The sequence below is a fragment of the Podarcis bocagei genome (genome assembly GCF_964188305.1).
Source record: "Podarcis bocagei genome assembly, chromosome: 9".
In the NCBI taxonomy this organism is placed as follows: Eukaryota; Metazoa; Chordata; class Lepidosauria; order Squamata; family Lacertidae; genus Podarcis; species Podarcis bocagei.
In genome coordinates, this window is record NC_138134.1 from 65,418,742 (window position 1) to 65,440,765 (window position 22,024).

At 43.5% G+C, this 22,024-nt stretch overlaps 1 protein-coding gene across 6 annotated transcripts in view; it reads right to left on the reverse strand.

The window, feature by feature from the left end:
• The window catches only part of PTPN13 (protein tyrosine phosphatase non-receptor type 13), a 161,048-nt gene that overhangs the window by 115,816 nt on the left and 23,208 nt on the right, over positions 1-22,024 (reverse strand). For all 6 annotated transcript variants that reach the window (XM_081206882.1, XM_081206883.1, XM_081206881.1 and 3 more), the window contains one exon: positions 139-258. In XM_081206882.1, the coding sequence (XP_081063008.1) occupies positions 139-253 (115 nt within the window). In that variant the 5' untranslated portion in view covers positions 254-258. Of the gene's footprint in view, positions 1-138; positions 259-22,024 lie in introns of those variants that run through there.

Below are 22,024 nucleotides of genomic sequence, written 5' to 3' on the forward strand. Positions count from 1 at the left end.
GGAATCCATGACAGTGTTCAACACACACACACACACACACACACACACACACACACACACACCAACCCCCAGTTATGCACAGGTCAACCACAAAGTCCCCACTCCCTGCAAAGCTTCTGCTACAAGTCAGGACCTTACCTTTCCGGAACAACTCCTGAAGGCTTTCCGCGCTTTGATTCAATACAGCCCATATTTCTTCTTCATGCAGTGGTCCTCCCCGAACCTCCAGGGCTTCAGCTAGTGACACATGCATGTTATCTGAGGAATCAAGACAAGATGACACTTGTTCAAGAATGTGCCAGGACTCCATTCAGGTCTTTCTGATGCGTACTATTTGCATAGAATTCGGGAGGAATTTTGCTCTGAAGGCAACAACAAGGGCAATTCAAACCTACCTCCAAAACACAATATTTAGATTCCTGAAAACGTCTTGCATGCAAAGGGCATACGAAGAGGGGTTGCTTCTAGTCAGAGTAGACAGTTTGAGACTTGACGGACCAAAGGTCTTATTGGGACTAAGGCAGTTCCATAGGTCCTATTCTCACATTAAATGCACTAAGCGGCATTTATTTACCTTTTTCCTTACAGAACTGCCCTGGCTAAGTTCTGCAACTGTAAGGTTAATTTTTGTGCTTGTATAAATCTTCCTCTCTCACACATCAGGGCTAGTAGCCCAGAGGCAGGCAGGGAAAAATAAGGAGATGTTTGGTACTGTCTTATGCTGACTGACTCTCCAGACAAGGGTCTTTTCCCAGCTCTCCCTGGAGACACAGAGGATTGAACCTGTGACCTTCTGCATGCGAAGTATGTGGGGCTTTGCCATTGAGCTACAACCCCTCCCCTAACGAAGTCTGTCTGCAATTCACCAACTGCAAGTTGCTTGGACTGAAGTGTCAGGACAAAATCCAGTGCTTCTGTAGGGCCAGTACACTCACCAGGGCAAGACGGTTTGAACATATAACTGCACTGGCTGCCAATTTGTTTCCGGGCCTAATTTAAAGTACTGGTTTTGACCTATTAAGCCTCAGGACTGCAAGACCTCATGGACCTCCTCCTCCCATATGAACCAACGGAGACCCTGCGATCATCATCTGGTGCCCTTCTTAGTGTGCCTCGTCCGTGAGAGGTCCAGAGGGAGGCAACACGAGAATGGGCCTTTTCTGTGGTGGCTCCACACTTCTGGGGTACATTCCCCATGGAAGCCTGCCTGGTGCTTTCATTATATATCTTAAGGTGTCTGGCTAATTAAAAAAATCTATGGCCTTTCAAACTGTAAGTTTTTGGTTGGTTGTTATACTTTTAGGTTTTCATATTGTAAACTACCCTGTGATCTCTGGATGAAGGGCAGTATAGAAATTTTAATAATAATGATAACGATAACGATAATGATAATGTGACCCAACTGGCTATTAGTGTCACCTGATCTCTGCTGATTCAGAAGCTGCAGTAGCAGCACTTAGCCACTTGTAATGATGGCGCTACAGCACAGCTGAAAATAGACCAGCAATTCCCTCTGGGGAAACCATCCCTAAACATAACTGGTGTCGCCTGTTTTATAAATCTTATTGCCCAAGACAGTGATTTACTAATGAGGTATTTTATGGGTAAGAACTTATTAAGTACCCAGCCAGCTGCTATCAAGAAAGCAGCTTTCAAGTTTCAACAGCTCCTCCGCTATCAAGACCTGTGTATGCTGGGGAAAGAGGAATCACCTCAAAAACCATCCCCAGAACTTCTGCAACAAGAATTTAAAAACCTTCAGCCTGGATAAATTGTGCAAATACAACACATTTGAATGAGTTCTTCCTTTCACACAATTCAGTCTGCTTTTGGAAGTCGCAACGACAGACACGGAAGCTATGCAGGATACTGAATCTCTGCTCCTTGGAAAAGTTACTCAGCACTTCATTTAGCACCAGGCACAGTAAATACAGTTTCAAGCATGTATTTTCAACTATAAGGAATAGCAACCTGCTTTTAAAAAAGAAAAGAAAAAAGAAATTCTGATATTCTGCAGCAAATACTATACAGTGGAACCTCGGTTGTCGAACGATTCAGAAGTTGAATATTTTGGCTGTCGAACGGCGACAACCCAGAAGTGAATGTTTCCATTTTCGAACACGTCTTGGAAATCAAACAGCTTCCGAGGCGCTTTTCTCCATTTTTTCAATGGATTTTGTCGACCGGCAATTGCACCCTGGTTGTCGAATGTTTCAGAAGTCAAATGGTCTTCCGGAACGGATTATTTTTGACAACCGAGGTTCCGCTGTATTCTGAAGCCAGACTTGTATACTGAAAGCACACTCAGTTTTCCAAGTGTGGCCCTTAAGTGGTCAAAACCGAACCATCCACACACAACAGGGAGGTATCAACACCAAAATTTCCAGAAGTACATAACACCTTTAGAGTAAAAGCTTAAGGGACAAACTGCAGAACTGCCTATTGAGGACTGAGCACTCATTCTTCTGAGAGTATCTGATGACTGCTGGGCCATGAATGCAATGAAATATATTGACGAGGCTGTGGCTAACTGGAAGGAGCCCTGAGCAAGAAGAACTTGTGAGAGAGGCTCTAGAGTGCTTCAGGTGGCACATATTAAATCCGACTTGAGTCGTGGGTTTTGTCCTCCTGTGCTGGTATTTCCAGGTTGAAAGTCTGAACCTTTATGACTAAACAGAAGTGAAAGCTCATGTTTTAATAGCTTGAGTTCACTTGTATGCCTAGAGCCATTTCATACTTGCTTGTAATCCCATCATCATGTACTGCCAAGAATTATATGCCACAGATGTATTACTGGAGAAAAGAATGGTGCAGACATGAAAACCATCAGTTTGACAATGATGCTGTTTCTTAAAAGCCCTTTATTTCTGCCATAAAACTACCCTGACAGTGTTTGCTTGATTTGATAATAGATTTGAGAAAAGTGAACTCATACAACTTTTGATGCCCCACATGGCAAATTTGGCTATAATATATCAGGGATGGGGGAAGAAAATTAAACAAGTTGCAGGTGTGTTGTTTTTTTTTAATGGAACCAAAGAACCACAGAATTTAAGAGTTGAAAAGAAATCCCAAGCTCGATTTTGCAAAGTTTTTTGCAGATAAAGTTGCTCATACAGTGGTACCTCGCAAGACGAATGCCTCGGAAGACGAAAAACTCACAAGACGAAAGAGTTTTTCGTTTTTTGAGTTGCTTCGCAAGACGAATTTCCCTATGGGCTTGCTTCGCAAGACGAAAACGTCTTGCAAGTTTGTTTCCTTTTTCTTAAAACCGCTTGAAGAGGTGCAGTTGCGACTTGACCGTGCTTCGCAAGACAAAAAATTCGCAAGACGAAAAAACTCGCAGAACGAATTAATTTCGTTTTGCGAGGCACCACTGTATTCGGAAGGAGGTAGACACTACCGTGGTAGCAGGGGTGGGGCGGGAGAGTGCTAGAGCCCTGTCTGGTCAAGTTGCATAGAATCAATTTCAATCAGTTACCTCTGAGGATGTGGACAGGCTGCTTGGACGCGTGAAACCAACCACCTGTCTCCTTGATCCCTGCCCATCCTGGCTAATAAAAGCAAGCCAGGAAGGGCTGGGTGATGGGCTCTGCGGGGTGGTAAATGCTTCCCTCTGTGAGGGAGCATTCCCAGACCCGCTGAAAGAGGCGGCCATTATTATTATTTACTCCAACCCCCATGCAATGCAGCAAACACAGCTAAAGAACCCCAGACATCATCATCATCATCAATTATTTCTACCCCGCCCATCCGGCTGGGTTTCCCCAGCCACTCTGTGCGGCTTCCAACCAAAGATTAAAAATACATTAAAACATCAGTCATTTAAAAACTTCCCTAAACAGGGCTGCCTTTAGATGTCTTCTAAAACAGATCTAGACAGATCACCACCTAACCTTTGTCCATGATAAGAAAGCCATGATAAGAAGTTAATCAACACGATATAATGATAAAAGGAATACCATGGAAAATAATGGATCATCATAAATCAACTAGTGTTGGAAATATATATAGCACAACTGAAAGAAACAAAGGTTTTCAGTCATGTTGCCCATACAGGCTGCGGCTATATGGGCCAATAATCTGAATAGGCAGCTTCCTATGTTTCCCTACACGTTTCCTATACTGGCAGCTCATTCAGCACAGTGTCACACACTATTGAAAGAGCAGCCCCTTCAACAGCCTGGCTTTGGCCTTCTGCCATACCTGCAGCATCCAAACCAACCTTGAAAGATGTTCCATATGCAGTGCATTGCCATAATCCAATCTGGAGGAGGTGACCAATGCCTGGACCAATGCCACAACTAAAGCATCCCAATCCAGGAACGGACACAACTGTTGGCACCAGTCAAAGATGGCAGAAGGCACTCCTAGACAATGAAACTACATCCAGTGTCAAACACGTATCCAAGAGCACCTCTCAAGCTATGTTCCTTCAGAGTCAACCCTCATCCTAAACAGGCAATTTCCCTGACTTGAAAACCACTCACCCACAAACCTCCATTGTACTAAGATTCAAAGCTCAGTTTAATTACCCTCATCCAACCCATACAGCTCCTGAGCAGCCACACCTGATTCGAATTTTATGGAGATGTAGAGTTACCTGTCCTTCATGTGTTCATGACACCATTCTTCAAACTCTGCTCCCAATGGCTTCATGTAGATAATAAACAGCAAGGGAAAGGAAAAAACTGTGCCCTGCAAACCCTATAGCGTAACTGACCATGGCCTGAAGAGCACTCCCCAGATATCACAATCTAGAACCAACCCTGGAGATAGGAGTGGAACCACTGCAAAATAGTAACCAGAATACCCATCCCACAAACCTGATCTGGGAGGATACCATGGTAGGTATTATCAAATCCAACAATGAGATCTAGGAAAAGAAGCACAGACGCTCTCCCCTTGTCTTGTGCATTAACTAGCTTACCAATGCCAGGAAGTGTGTGTTATCAGCAGCACAGCCTCATTAACTGGTCATTGTAATTATTTTGCTTTTATATTATTACATCACTGTCTGTTCTTTTTGCATTTTATTTTTCTCCCAATGTTCCCTCCCACACAAACTCTCAGCTATCTGTATATATTGTTGGTTTTTTTAAGTGTTTGTTTGTAATTGGTTTAAAAGAATAAAAGAAGAATTCCCTGGATGCCTAGATCCAGGTTTGGGACATACACTCTCTTGGGAAGAGAGCCCCAGCAGAACAAATCACAAAACATGCAAGAAGGTAAAGCTTGGAAATAAAGGCTGATAGACCTTTAAGATATTCCCTTCTAAATTCTTTCCAAAATTCCCCTTACTTCCCTAGGCATACAAATATAGACAACATGCTTGGTCAGTTAAAAATGTTTACTTGCAAACTCTTCAAAGGTCAGATTCATGTGCTTTTCAATACAGCAGCAAGGAAAGACAAGAAGCAAAACAGTTTCAAAAAGGTAAGAGTTTCTTAATTATTTGTATAGAAGCACAAATTATAGAAATACGGTCTAAGCTTGGAACAACTAACCCATACATACTTTCTGATCAGAGTCACATGATGGAAGAGAATGAACAAAGGCTTTGGTAACCCTTCCTCCCAAGGTGAGGGGGCGTGACCTAGTTAAGTCTGGCAGAACTGCTTACTCTATGGTCTTAACCCCTTCACGCATTAACTAGAGCTAAGCATGCTCGTTATATGAGACTGATATTTATCCCGCATACTGTATATGTCCGCCAATTTGGAATTACACTTCATGCGCTGGCAAAGTAGACTGCGGCCCACAAATGTTTATGCCACGGTGAATTTATTACTCTTAAAGCAGCCACAAGACACTTTGTTGTTTAAGCTTCGACAGGCTAACACAGCTACCCCTCTAGGGGGGGAAAAGGCAATATTAGTTAGCCTTAACCACTATACAAGGAACAATAGCTAAAGCAAATGAAGGTTGTTAATGGCAATGGCATTGTAGCAGATAAAAGAAAGGCACAAGACACATGCTAGATCTCCAAGCTATGCTTTGGAGTGTTGTGCCTGTACTGAACCTCTTGGAAGTAAATGCAGAAGAGGAGAAAGTCAGTCAAGGAAAGTCAGAATGCAAACAAATTATCTAAAATGTACTTAATAATACTAGATGGTTGTTGGAGATGTATGAAGGCCAAAGGTAACTTTTCGTGCAAATGGTGGGGTTGCTGCTTAATTAAAGAATGCAGTTTTATTTCCAAGTAAATAAAATTATAACTGGTTGACCTTTTACTCAGTTGACGCTGACAGAAAACCCCACATGTACACTATATAAAAGAATATACAGTGGTACCTCAGGTTAAGTACTTAATTCATTCTGGAGGTCTGTTCTTAACCTGAAACTGTTCTTAACCTGAAGCACCACTTTAGCTAATGGGCCTCCCGCTGCTGCCGCGCCACCGGAGCACGATTTCTGTTCTCATCCTGAAGCAAAGTTCTTAACCTGAGGTACTATTTCTGGGTTAGCGAAGTCTGTAACCTGAAGCGTATGTAACCTGAAGCGTATGTAACCTGAGGTACCACTGTAAACCTCAAGACCCCACCCTTCTTCTCCCCCCTCCTCTTCCCCAACCTTATACTGTAAAGGAAAAGGTAAAGGTACCCCTGACCATTAGGTCCAGTCGTGGACGACTCTGGGGTTGTGGCACTCATCTTGCACTATAAGCCGAGGGAGTCGGCATTTGTCCGCAGACAGTTTTTAAAGGGTTATGTGGCCAGCATGACTAAACCGCTTCTGGCGAACCAGAGCAGCGCACGGAAACGCCGTTTACCTTCCCACCGGAGCGGTACCTATTTATCTACTTGCACTTTGACGTGCTTTTGAACTGCTAGGTGAGCAGGCGCTGGGACTAAACAATGGGAGCTCACCCCAACGCAGGGATTAAAACTGCTGACCTTCTGATCGGCAAGCCCAAGAGGCTCAGTGGTTTAGATCACACCTTATACTGTACTCAACACTAATGTCTAACAACAAATGTAACTGATTTGTACGAAAGACCCCACAACCTGAAAAAAAGAGACGAGGCATGTACTTTTGTAAACCAAGAAATTCTTCAAAAATACTAATAATAAAATAACAGGCTGTCCTTGCAGTCAATCTGGTAATGATTTTGGAATAGGTAAAACTTCAGGTGCAGAGCAGTGCATGGGAAACCAATAGAATGTCCTCAACAGACCAAAGGCAGGGAAAAATATGTGGCTTAATAGTACTGAATAAAATGATATAAATAATTATGGGATGGAAGAATCGACTCAACAGAAATATTCAGAAAAACCAGCTTCCTTTTATCCTTCGCTGGGTCAGGCATCACACAAGGGGAGTCTGTGTTGCTGGATCCTCTAAACATGATGAAATATATTTACTGAATGCATTTCCGCTTATGAATGTGATTATGAAAATGTGAATTTTTAATTTTTTTAGAAAAAGGAAGTCAGAACGAATAGGTGGTTCTTGGGGAGTCGGCTGAACATAGTGATAAGAAGATTATGCTGGTGGGAAACCAAGTAGAAAATGACATTAAAATGTGCATAAGCGCTTTTCAAACTCTTTAAGCATTAGCTAGATGAGCAGGATCAGGACTATAGTGTGTGCGGGGGGAAGGGTTAACCGTCTCCATGAGTGCCCAAAATAGGAATGTTAAGGGGAACCCGGCTGAATAAGACCTAAGGCTCATCTAGCATCTTGTTCTCAAAATGGCCAACCAGAGGCACTTGGGAACCAAGAACACAACAGCACTTGGTTTCCAGCAACTAGTATTCCATGTGTGTTGTCTTCTGACATTGCTAATGACACCCAGTCATCATGACCAGCGTCCACTGATAGGCTTATCTTTCAGGAATCTGTCTAATTCCCCTTTAAAGGCATCCAGGTTGGTGAATATCAGGGGTCTCGGAAAATTCCAATGGAAACAGAAATGGGAGCGGAAATTGCCAACGTTTCCTTATTCAACCCATGTCCAGAACAGAATTCAATCCAGCAAATACAGTGGTATCTCAGGTTACAAACACTTCGGGTTACAGACTCCACTAACCTGGAAGTAGTACCTCAGGTTAAGAACTTTACCTCAGGATGAGGACAGAAATTGTGTGGCGGCGGCAGCGGGAGGCCTCCGTTAGCTAAAGTGGTACCTCAGGTTAAGAATGGTTTTAGGCTAAGAATGGACCTCCAGAACAAATTAAGTTTGTAACCAGAGGTACCACTGTATAGTCTTCGCTGCTGCCGTTGTTTTCAGTCCATGTGAGATGTGATTGGGTATGCTTTCCTTCCATTTGTATTGTGTGCGCTTTTGCAGGGTAGCGCGGCAGCAAAAGATGGCGCCTTTTGCTGCCGTGGTGCCCAGCAAACCAGCTGACTGCAGCCAAGTAGGTGGAGATGCTAGGTGCCAAAAGTGGGCTCCCAGAGACATCAACATCCAGCCGCAAAAGACCAACTGCCAGTTGCGAAGTGCGACTGGCGCCCAGCTAATTTTGAATGTTGCTTGGGACTACTATTCCAATCGTCCCTGACTGTTAGCTGGCTGGGGCTGATGGGAGTTGGAGTCCAGCAGCATCTGGAGAGCACCGCATTGGCTACTCCTGTTGCTCTTAGCCAATAGCTTTTGAAATATGAGGACCGCATCCCAAGGGAATGCAGGGAATACACAACATCAATTCTTACGACACTTCTTCACGACACTCCAGTTAATCACTGCCAAGCAGAGCGCTGCATCACATTCCTCTCTTGCACACTGATCACAGAACTAGAGCATTACCTTTTCTCAGAAGTGGATTCACTAATGCCAAAGCGATTTCACAATGGGCAAACGACAAGCTTTCCCCCCATGAAACACACCCACTTCTTTTTTTAATTATTATTTCCCAGATTCACCTGGGAACGAGACAAACTTGTTTCTGGACGTTTTGTGTGTAACCAATTGGCACGTTCTAATCCCAAACTCCTGTTGTTCTAATAACAGCCTTAAAAAAAAGAAATAGTAGAAAGGGGTAGGGGGAAGGAGTATTTTGGAACACTTACTTTCAAGCACTGAACTTCCAACAATGCCACATTTAGCCAACACACTGCACCTTATCCTAAATTGCTATTCAACAAACTCTATACAATTTCAACTACAAAGGCAAGTTTGATTCTTGTAAAAGCGAATTGCCCTTGTAAGTAATCACAGGGTTCTTGAATCAAATTAAGGGATGGATGCACCTCTGCAGGCCGTCTTATACCACCTCGGCGTAGCGTGCTCCCAAACGGCACGTCTTTCTAGGTTTGTCTGCCCCCTCCTCACCACTTTCATTTTTAACTGGCATATGATCCAAGCAACTGCAACCAAGGCTAATCCAATAAACGAAAGTGACGAGCAGCATTTCAAAGAGTTCATTAGCACTGGTAACCCTACTTAAATGAGCAGATGAGCTCATTAGATCTCAGGAGTGGTTGCTATCAAGAACAGAAGTGCTGTTTTTCTCATCCCAAATTGCGTAAGTGTCAATTGTTGTTAATTTATGGAACGAAGAACATAAGCAGAGTCCTCCTGGATCAGACCAAAGCCCATCAAGTCATAGAATAGAATATCATAGAATCATATAGCGGGAAGGGACTACAAGGACCATTTAGTCCAACCGGCTGCAATGCAGGAATCTTTTGCCCAACCTATGACCCTGAACTTAAGAGTCCCATGCTCTACCAACTGAACAATACTCCAGTACACTGTTCTCACAGCAGCCAGCTAGGTGCCCACGGGAAGTCCACAAGCAGGACGTGACTGCAACAGTGCTCTCCCTACTTGCAATTCCCAAAAACTGGTGTTCACAGAGGCATACTTCCTCCAACAGCGAAAGCTGAGAATAGCTATTGTGGCTAGTAGCCACTGGTAAACTTATCCTCCATGAACTTGTTTGCTCCGCTCTTGAAGCCATCTAAGTTGGTGGCCACCACTACCCACTACAGGATGCAACCTGGTCCACGTGACAACTGCTCTGTGAGGCAAGACGTTATGCCACACTCATAGTTTAGAGATGGATGCAAATGAGCCACACAAAGCCTCAGGTCACGAGGGTGATTTAGAAAGCTCTGGCTTCCACTTTTGCTTCACTGCAGCATCTGAACTAGCTAAACTATGGTTAACAAGCCAATCTGAAACCACTGTTTAACCATTAATCCAGGGATGGGGAACATGTCGCTGGACGCTTGCTTGGCCCATGGTGATGTAGCCCAACAATATCTGGAGGGTCACAGTTCCTCCACTCCTGCATAAACTACAGTTTGCTACAAAAACAATGAGATGTGGTCAAGCAAAGAATGTAAGTGAAGGCTTCCTAACTCTCCTCCACAGGCATGCTGGACAAACAGGGGAATGTGCAAGCCTGAGGCTTACTGCAACTCACTCACCTTATGCTAAACCATGGTTCAATGTAACGTCCAAACTGGGCTAATAGCTGCCATGCTTCAAACGCTGGTTTTGAATTGCAGTAAAGCAGGAATTGCTGCTGGCTTAAATGTAAGCCTGGCAGGAAAATGCTCAGTCCAGAAGAGATGGAGTGGCAGGAAGGCATACCTGATCCTGCCATCTGCTCCCAATTCCTTAAGGGTAGTCATGAAATCAGCAGCACCCTGCATGCCCTGAATCCAAGCCCAAGGCTGCGTTAGTCTGTGTGCTTGCCTTTAGTTAAGGACTAATCTGTGCACCGCTAATGAAAGAAAGGGAGTGAGTCAGACTTCCTTGACCAAGCGCACACACACTCTCTAAATTTTATCCAGACAGACAGAAGGAGAGGCACTGTCAAATTTCCTGCGTTTGTGCCATTTCCCCAATCTAAGTTACTCTCCTAAAGCTGCTATTTGCCCTCTGGGGTGAAGTATGCAAGCATCATCCAGGTGGCAAATCAACATGAGTTGTAAATCCTTTAACATTTGCAAATAAGCATTTAAATAAAATGTCATCTACTAGTCAAGGTGATTATTACACTTACTGTAGACAATATAGGTTAGCTATCTATTCAGTCTTAACTTGATATTTGGAGATAGGAATATCAGTGCAGTTACAAATATTTCTAACTTCACTGATAATACAGAGGCCAGCAGAATCTTGTCTAAGTGTTATCATCTTCTGTTAGTTCAGCTGTGATCGCCTTTAATAGTTCTCTCTAGACATCCCAGTATTGCAAGACATTTCTGGAAGCCAAGTAGGAAAAACAAAAAATAGAAGCTGCAGAAATAATTACTCAACTTCCTTTCTGACCTATGACATTTGTAATTCAAAGCCTTAATGGCTGCTTAACAGAAAACAAATTGTGTCTAAAATACTGAGTCAAAACAGAGTTCCATAGAACTCGAATAATACTTGACACTGAATGACTCAAATGCCAAGTTGCTCAATAGGTTCTAAGGTCTCACCCTGATAGTGCAATGCTGTGGTGTATTATGCAAGGCAAAGAATGGGCAGGATTGTGCTCCCAATGCAGTATCTTTCGTGGCCCAGCTCCCAGGCCCCTCTCATCAAGGGACCACAGGTTGTGGACAGCACCAGTTAGTTAGCTGCTACTTGCAGTCTCCCCTCCTCCCAAGTCTTCTGCTGTATGCAGAGAATTCAGGAAAATGGACTACCCTATCACTTTGTGCTAGGGACGCGGGTGGCACTCTGGGTTAAACCACAGAGCCTAGGGCTTGCTGATCAGAAGGTCGGCGGTTCGAATCACCGCGACGGGGTGAGCTCCTGTTGTTCGGTCCCAGCTCCTGCCCACCTAGAAGTTCGAAAGCTCGCCAGTACAAGTAGATAAATAGGTACCGCTCCAGCGGGAAGGTAAACAGTGTTTCCGTGTGCTGCTCTGGTTCACCAGAAGCGGCTTAGTCATGCTGGCCACATGACCCGGAAGCTGTACGCCGGCTCCCTCGGCCAATAAAGCGAGATGAGCGCCGCAACCCCAGTGTCGGTCACGACTTGACCTAATGGTCAGGGGTCCCTTTACCACTTTGTGCTAGGCAGATGGAGTAGCCTAATGGAATTACACCAGTCCTGATAGCTACATGGGCTGTCAGTGAACTAACGGGCCCAATTCAAAGTGTTAGAACTAGCATACAAAGCCCAAAATGGCTTGGGATTCCAACTACCTAAAAGAGCACCTTCGCCAGTTTCAACCATCCTGGACCTTATGATCGCCAGGTGAGGCCTTGTAGGTGCAGCTGCCACTGAGGGTGCCTGACTGGTGCTGACCGGTAACAGAGACTTTTCAGCGGCTGCTCCCCATTTGTGGAATGCTTTCCCTAGTGAGGAGCGTCTATCTCCCTCTCAATGACTTTCATGAAGAACATACACACTCAAAAATAATTCAAGCTGGCAGACTCTGGTGTCAGTTGCAGCAAAAGCCTGTTCCCTGTTGAAATCCAAGTAGGTCTGACACACATTTTTCCAGAGCAGCTTCCCCATACATAATGCAATTTTTATTTTCACATATATATGCATTTTGATGCACAGTTTACCACAATATATGCATTCTTGTACCTATTACTTAGCTTGAGAACAGCACTGCAAAATTCGGAGACGTGAGACTTTCAAAGAGCGGAAGAGTTTCGGTTCGCATATTGTTTCATACAGTGTGAATGAGGTAGGATTGCCCTTAAAATATGAACCAAATTGAATTTATCGCGACCCTTCACACACCCTTCTTGGAACTATATTGATCCTCTGATATAACCCTGAAAACTACTAAACCGGAAGCTATACTATTGCCCAATAGTGGGTGGTGCAAAGAACAGCAGGAGACTTGAGTCTGGCTGTTGCAAATACGGTCTGAGATCTTACACAAAGAAAAGTTTGTATTCTTCAATAGTCTGAGATTTCCCCACTGAAGACCTGTGATGAGTCAACAGCACAGAAAAAGGCACGCATGCTTCCAGGGAAGATTAGGTGCATAGACTTGACTGAGTTTTACTTAATCGTGTGATAAATGGGAGCCACAGACCATTCATAGTTGATTCTTAGAAACAACCTAGCCCAGCAATCTCTCTACAAAATGTTGAGTTCACAGCTTGAGACCACTTGCCCTACAAACTGCTTCTACCTTGTTAGAAAAGCTTTTCTCTCTGTGGTTGAACAAGAGCCGAGATTTCCTGAAGGACAGGTGGAATTTTAATCTCCCAGGATTGTGCATCTATTTTCGGGTCCTGCTAGGGAAGGGTTGCCACTGTCAATAGAGGGGATCCCTAGAAATCTGATTAAGGTTTTGGAACAAAGACAGCTTTGCAGCAGGAAACTGTGCATTTTAAAGTGACTTGGTCGCAGGCACCAGATGGGACGCGGTTGTGGAATCAGCTTTCCCTTTATCCCAGGGAACCAAGCTTCCAACCACCGGCTCTGTTCCACATGATCTTCTTTTACTGCTTGTCATTGCAAGTTGGAACTAGCTTAATAGCTTAATCATACAGGCATTTCTGTAATATTCATGAATGACTGCTTTCCTAAGAACATTCTACAGAAATCTCAATATCCGTAACTAGCCGCAGGCAAGTCACCAAAAAAAGAGAGATGTCTCAAAGAGGAGTCTAGAGCGGTAGTCTCGTAATCTGGAGAACCGGGTTCGCGTCTCCGCTCCTCCACATGCAGCTGCTGGGTGACCTTGCGCCAGTCACACTTCTTTGAAGTCTCTCAGCCCCACTCACCTCACAGAGTGTTTGTTGTGGGGGAGGAAGGGAAAGGAGAATGTTAGCCGCTTTGAGACACCTTAAAGGGAGTGAAAGGCGGGATATCAAATCCAAACTCTTCTCTTCTATCACACTGGCATCAGCTACAGCAAAATGAACACACACTGTTTTCGGAAAGCATTTGAAGAAAGAAAGAAAGAAAGAAAGAAAGAAAGAAAGAAAGAGGGGAAAAACTTGGGAGGTATAAAAATAGAAACAATAAAAGTTCAAAGATGGAACTGCTTTGAAGGATGAACTTCAGAAATAAAAGATAAAAATATAGAAAGTTGTCTTGTACCAAGCAGTGAAGAACTAACCTTGGCTACAGCTCATAGTTAGCGAGGAGAGAGCTGAACCACAAATCCTGGTTTGGACAACACACCAAGCCAAGCTTAATATGGAGCAGGAATAAACACAACTGGTGAGGGGCAAACTGGTTGCAAACTCACCTCTAGGAGCTCCCACACATTTGCCCGGACCTGCTCAGCCAAAGATTGGGTTTACTGTGTCTTGTGAATCAGGGATTTAAGATGGGACCTTTGGCATGCAAACATCTGCTCTATAAATGAGCTGTGGATCCTGCAGAACATGAACCTTGTTCTCTCCAGGGATGGTCTGGCAAGTTTAACCATTACAGCACCACACACCCACTGCTATGAGAGAGGAACTGGCTGAAATCATGTAGACAAAGGCTGTGTACAAGCCATATATTTAAAGAACATGACCCCAAAGAAAGCTGGGAACTGTACTCTGTGATGGGTAAACCATAATTCCTAGTATTCTTTGGGGGCAAGCATGGGTTTTGAAAGTGTACTGCGTATGCAGCCTAAATCCTTATATGCATGTACTAAAAAAAGAAGACAGATATAGGAACTTTTCTTTTCCTTCTCTGCCTAGTCACCAAGAGGCAGTTCTTTCTTTTCAAAGGCAACAAGGCTACAAGATGTTTTAGGTTTAAAAATACTCAGTGTTGATTCTGAAGAGGCGTATCACAAGACTACGTTCCACTAATGTCCTGTTCACAAAAAATGTGTAGCAGTTCAAGTTTCAAGACAGTAAGTAATGCCCCTTGAGCTTCTTTAAACCTTTGACCTACCCTTCCTTCCTTTCACAATAATGAGAGCATAAGATGAGCTGGTATAGAGTTTCTCTCTCTAAATTTAAGTACTCTATAAAACAATATAATCAGAATGTAACGTGAGCAAAGCATGCTTTAGGTTAGATTTAAACAAACAAACCCAATACTTTTAAGGTAAATAATAACAGGCTTACAATAAACACTCCTATTATTTGATACCCAGCTTCTGATAAGCTGATAAACTGAGCAACCTGGGACCTTCTGAATGCAAGGCATGCTCTCAACCCATTGAGCTAGTGAGCCACTGCTTATAATTGCTATACTACGTTTGTTATAGTTGCTGTAATATACTTCATAGGGCATCAAGTGGGTGCAGAAGGCAGAACGAGTAGACCATGGCAACACAAGCCAGAGACAGGAGTGGGAATAGTAAAGATATCCATTCTTTGCAACACAAAAGTCTGTCACACCTTGCCACAATAAACGTTAAGGCAACCTGAGCACTAGAAATACGATTCAGTTCCCATTTAAAGGCATTTAACTCAGACCTTCCAAAGCAGTAGGCATTTTGTGTTTTCATACTGTAAAGTGCCCTGTGATCTTTGGATGACGGGAATAATAATAATAATAATAATAACAATAAATGAACTGAAACATAGACATCCTTCAAAATCCACATGCCTCCAAATTCTGAAAGGCAGTTCTCCAGTCAAGTAACGTGTACAAAAATGTATATGCATAAAAATGCATATATATATATATATATATATATATATATATATATATATATACACACACACACACATACATACACACATACACACACACACACAACATAAAAATGCATATATATATAAAACAACATACAAATATGTATTGGGGGTGTAAAAAAAAGGATACAAGAACTGGATTGTATCAGGGGAAACTCCTTTGCAAAAATGTGCATACAAACATATGCATTTTAAGAGAAATACGTAAAAAATTCTGGTGAATTTTCCCGAGGACTAAAAAAAAAGATAGTGATCTGAAGTGGTAATATGGAGAACTGAACTAAAGTCTGGAAAAAGAGAGAAACCAAAGCGGACAGATTTGTCCCTCCCTACTTCGTGTCACAAGAAAACAATGCTCTGCAATGGAAGGATCCTGACCACAAGAGGCGTGTTCCTGACTCTGCATCCTGAGCTTCCTGGTTTGACCTTCAGGTTGCTTCTAACCCTATGACTTGAAGATAGAGCTGTCTCAGTCTAGAATTAATTATAGGGTTGTCTCATATGCAACAACAAAAAGGGAAAAAGAAAACAATGAAACAGGAGCAGCTCAGATATAATTTCCTCCCATTCATTTCGAAAGTGTCGCACACGTACCTTTTTATTCTGGTGAATTACATTGAAAGGCTGTGCAAAAATTAAAAATCCCCGTAAGACTTTCCAACCAGGACAGGTTCCATCCACTTTGAAATTCTTCTTTTGCCAGGTCTTGTATCTTTACAGTCTAAGCCAACATAGCTTGGTGGCAGAGCATAATCTTTGCTTGTAGGAGGTTGCAGGTTCAACTCCCTGGCATCATCAGTGATGGGGAAGGGCCATAGCTCAGTGGCAGAACATCTGTTTTGCATGCAGAAGGTCCCAGGTTCAGTCCTCAGCATCTCCAGGTAGAGCTGGGAATGTAGAAGTCTGGAAGAGCCGCTGCCAGCCACTGTAGACAATACTGGCCTGACTCTGTATAAGACAGCTTCCTATGTTCCTACGGCCAGGTCACACGTTATGGAAAAGACCTTTGCCTAATGCAGTGCAGAATTACCGCAATAAAATTGGCTAATGGTCTCAACATGGGACGCGGGTGGCGCTGTGGGTAAAACGTCAGTGCCTAGGACTTGCCGATCGTATGGTCGGCGGTTCGAATCCCCGTGGCAGGGTGAGCTCCCATCGTTCGGTTCCAGCTCCTGTTCGAAAGCACCCCTAAAAGTGCAAGTAGATAAATAGGTACCGCTTTATAGCGGGAAGGTAAACGGCGTTTCCGTGCGCTGCGCTGGTGCTGGCTCGCCAGAGCAGCTTCGTCACGTTGGCCACGTGACCCGGAAGTGTCTGGGGACAGCGCTGGCTCCCGGCCTCTTAAGCGAGATGAGCACGCAACCCCAGAGTCGGTCACGACTGGCCCGTATGGGCAGGGGTACCTTTACCTTTACCTTTAATGGTCTCAACTGGTATAAGGACGGTGGGGATGTTTTATTTAGAACATACATCAATTGATGGGTCAGGACCCACAAATGGGCTGCACCACCAACTTAAGATGGGTCTCTTTGCTGTCACAGAATCATAGAATCGAAAGGAATCCTGAGGGTCGTCTACTCCAAACCTCTGCAATGCAGGAATCTCAACTAAAGCATCCAAGACAGATGGCCACCCAACCTCTGCTTAAAAACCTCCAAGGAAGGAGATGTCTGCCACCTCTTGTTGGAGTTGTTCCATTGTTGAACAGCTCATAAAGTTCTTCCTGATGTTTAGTTGGAATCTCCTTTCTTGTAACTCAAATCCATTGGTTTGGGTCCTAGCCTCCAGAGCAGGATAAAACTAAGCTTGCTGTCGGGGAAGGACAGGGTGCCTTTCCCCGCAGAAAGGAGAATTTCAGCAGAATTTCACTCCTGCACAACAAGCAACGGCTACCCAAAATCCTTCTTCTAGGTGGCATCTAGCAGCAGCCAATGGGGTGTCCTCTGGAGTTTGCTGAACTCCAACTACCATCAGCCACAGCTAGCATGGAGAATGGTCCGAGAGTCATGGGAGTTGTAGTCCAACCACGTTGGTCATCCCTGAATTAGATGGCAAAGGAGTCTTGTCCTCCTTTGCATCTGGTCACCTTAGAAGCTGCATTCCCTAACCTGGTGCTCTCCACATGTTTTGGCCTACCTGGGACCATTATACTGGGACCAAGTTAGGCACAAATGGCTCAAAGAACTGTGGGTCCCACAAGGTGGCTGAACAACAGCTGAATGGGACCAGCTATCGTTTGCTTTCCCACACACCCGTGAATCTGAGCACTTTGTCAATTTGTCACCTGGGTTTAAATCAATTCTCTGTCCACAGTGCTACATTTGTCTCGTTATAAACTTAGGGGTGTGGTTTTTGTTTAGTATCAACAGATTCAGATTTGCAAGAAAAATATATCTGCGCAAAAGAATAAATGTGGCGTGGACTGGAGGAAACAAATACTTTCCTGCAACAGCAATTTATAATTTGCTGCACCAGACTATTAGTCCAGCTGTGATGCCTCAATCAATATATCAAACTACCAATGGGAAACACACCTTCATGTTAACTTTAGACGGATATTGCAACAGCACTGCAGACAGATAGCCTCAAATACTTGCAACACAGTGTCAATGACAATCTAATCCGGCATGACAAACATTTCCTATAAGCACTGTTCACTTACGGAGAGACAAACCCCTCCTCCCCTTTTTTTGAGAGAGAGGCTTATGTTGTCTAGCATAAATCTTGCAATTAGGAGGGTTTAGCTCCAGATTAGCTGAGAAAGCTACTCGCACGACTATGGCAAGGAAGAAAGGGGTGTGTGTATGTTAGGAAGAAAGCTGGTGCACACAAGGGTATTTGCATTTTATAAAATTGATTTTTTTAAAAAAAGTGGATCAGATTTTAATAGAACATATATTCTTTTTATGTTATTTTATTTGTGTAAAACCTTAATTTAATCTTTTTAAAATAAAAATCAGGTCTTGCTTTTTGAAGTTTCAGTTATGTTGTGTCAAAAAGCAATTGAAGTGGCCTGGATTTTTAATACAAACATGCTATATACGCACGCATCTCTTCAAACCTAATTAATAATCTGAACAAATTAAAGACTAATTTTTCTACGTTAAGAAAGGCACAAATATTGGTTGAAAATATCTGACATCTAAGGTCAAGTGGTATGAATCAGATATGATAGATCTTGCGCTGAATTTCTCATTGTGGCCTAAAAATGAATATTTCTAACGATCCAGTTCCGCATGCCACACATTAAAAAGGATGGAGACAAACTGGAACAGGTTCCAAGGAGGGCAACAAATACGAACACTGGTGTGGAAAACAGTCCTAAGAAAACTGGGTATGTTTAGCCTGGAAAAGAGGGGCCATGATAATATATAGAATTGAGATGGCTCAGATGGTAGACCATGATACTCTTCAACTTGGACATGGGTTCGGGCTCCACGTTGGGAGAAAGATTCCTGCATTTCAGGGGGTTGGACTGGATGACCCACCGGATCCCTTCCAACTCTACGCATCTATGATTCTGACTCTGAGAAAAGGGATGCTTCCTTTCCAACTGCTTGCATACACTCAGGATATTTTTATACTTCCAAAATCGTAGGATGCCCTTCAAACACTCTACGGCTGGCAAGAAAGAGCATGTGCTGCCAGAAAGTGAGGTGGGGGAAATAAGACCTCCTCTTATGATGGAAAGCCAAGTGTGCTACAGCCAGAAAGCAGAGTTCATGGAACTTTCACAATGTGCAGACGATAAATCCTTTCATATTATTAGAATTACTGGACAAAGGGACACATTATGCCCTCGGCTGCGCAGCAGGGACATAAAATAGCACAAACTCTTTTCTAAATGAACTTCCAAATCCGGGGTGGGGGGCAGGGAGGAACTAACAGATCATCTTCCTCCTTTAGAAGCTTCTCTGACTGAGACTCCAAGGGATGGGAAGGGACTGGTGGCAATGGCGGTCAAGGGCAGAAGAGCTTATGGCGAAGTTCCTAGCTTCTGTTTTATTCAGAGTACAGCAAGAGAGTCAAAAAAGGAGTAGCAAAGAGGGAAATGGCTTAAAAAAACCTCCAGAGTTATTAAGTATTTGAGTGCCAATGATATGGCAGCTTCTGCGCAGAAAACGCACTAGTGACTTCTTTGTAGTCTGGTGCAACTGATAATATATACAGAAGTCTAATTACAATCCAGTGCATGTTTACTTAAATGTAAATACCCCTATGTTTAATAAGGCCTACTCTGAGGTAACTGTGCACAGAATTACAGCCTAAAGAGCCCCCCCCTTCATACACCCACTGAGAAAGAGGACCACTCCAAATGAAATATCCCAGAATCCTCTTCTTCGTTTTTCCACAATTCATTGCAAGCCAAGACCCAACAGTTACATCCCTCCATTACTTCTCATTTCTTGATCCCAAAAGTATGCGTACTATAATTTTATGCAAGGGCTATTTTTGCTTTTTCTTCAGTTGCAGCCAGAGATAAAACTCAATGGTGTGGCCCAATAAACTGTGGAGGCACGAGGCCCTTGCTTTTCCTCTTTCTCTTGGCACCTGCTGGGAACTCTCCCATTTGCTAAGGGGCAGCCGGCCAGTCAAAACAAAGCATTGCTCTGATGTAGGTCAGCGAAAAAGGGGTTGCCAGAAAAGCTGATACAGTGTAAAAAGAACCCACATCACTTTAATACAACTTAAGTAAACAAAGCTGTGGCAGAGAGGGCAGCTTAAATCAAAGCAGGCCTCCTGCCCAGACATTGTGTGATGGTGCTGGTGGTGATGATGAAGGGGAGGTTAATGTGAGTGTATATGATACAGCACATTAAAGTCAGCATATTCAGTATTTTGATCAAATAAATCTAAATGTGAACATTTGCGCCAAGTGCTTGTCAGCAGTCCTAGTGGCTTCATGCTCAGTGGACGTAAAGAATCTGACTGGAAAATGAGAGTAGTTGACCCACGCACCATGTATTTAATACACTTTCATAACACTTCAAGAGTCATGTAGAATCCCGGGAACTGTAGTTTAAGGGTGCTGGGAATTGCAGTTCTGTGGTGTCTGCATCCTTAACAAACTACAGTTCCCAGGATTCTTTCGGAGAACATGTTAACCGTTACACTTGGTATAAAAACACTTTCAATGGATGTAACCCTGGGATTACTTTTTATTGAGCAGTCAGGGAAAATGCTGCCTGCGTATTTTTCTTTACAGGCCACACATTAAAGCACTATGATGCCACTTTAAACGATCATGGCTTTCCCCAAATAATTCTGGGAGCTGTAGTTTGCTAAGGGTGCCGACAGTTTTTAGGAGGCCCCTATTCCCTCACAGAGCTACAGTTTCTAGAGTTCCCCGAGAACAGGTCTTGGCTATTAAACCACTCAGAAATGTTTTTCCCTGAGGGAAACAGGGCCTTCCTAACAACTCTTAGGACCATTAACAAACTACAGCTCCCAGAATGAGATTTGGTGCCAGGCAACTACCTTTCTATTTTTTTCAGGCTTTTTAATTCAAGACCTACTAATAATCATGATGGCCTTGTACTACCTTCAGAGGAGGCAAACTTCGGAAAACCAGTTTCTGGGGAACAACAGTAGGCAAGGGCAAGTTGCATTGCCCTCATTTCCAGCTTGTAGCTGCCCGTAAGCTGGCTGAGATAGCTCTTTGGTCTGATCCTGAGGGGCTCTATTTATGTTAACCTTGTTCTCTCCCGCCCCACTTGGTTGGGTTTCTTACGGCTTTATGCTCCTCCTGTTGATTTTGCTCTTTCTTCGTATATTTTAAACACATTTTATTGTATGTTAAAATTTTGTAAACTTCCCTGCAAATTTTACTGAAGGACAGGCTATAAATCTCTACGCTAAATAAATAAATTCTGGTTTGGAGGCAGACTGTGGTTTGTGCAAAGGATGGTTTGCTTGATTTGGATGCAATGGCATCCTGTAATTACCACAGGCTGTAGGACTGTAGGGAGCTTATATTAGACCACAGATCCGTCTAGCTCTGTGCTGACTACAGCAAAGATTGCAAACCTGTGGCCTACAACTCCCATCAGCCCACCTTGCCTGGCCAACGACTAGGGATGATGGAAGTTGTAGTCCACTAAAATGCTCTCCCCAGGGAGGCTTGCCTGGGACCTTCATTACGTATCTTTAGGTGCCAAGCGAAAACATTTCTCTGTAACCAGGCCCTGGGCTGATTAACATTGTAAATGTGCTTGTGGCAGGGGGGGGGGGCTTATTGGTTTGTTTTTGTTTTATTATGTATTTTGTGTTCTTGTTTTCTATTTTTTATGTCGTGAACCTCCCTGTGATCTCCGGAAGAAGGGCAGTATACAAAATTTAAAATAAATAAATAAATAAATAATAATAAATAACAAACTTTGGAGAGGCACAAGGTCCCTATCCCTAGTCTGCACTGAGACCCAATCAGTGTAGAGTCAGCTGTTAACAGTCTCAGGTAGGAGACTCTTTCAACACTTCTTGGAGAGCCTGGGGACCTTCTGTAAACATT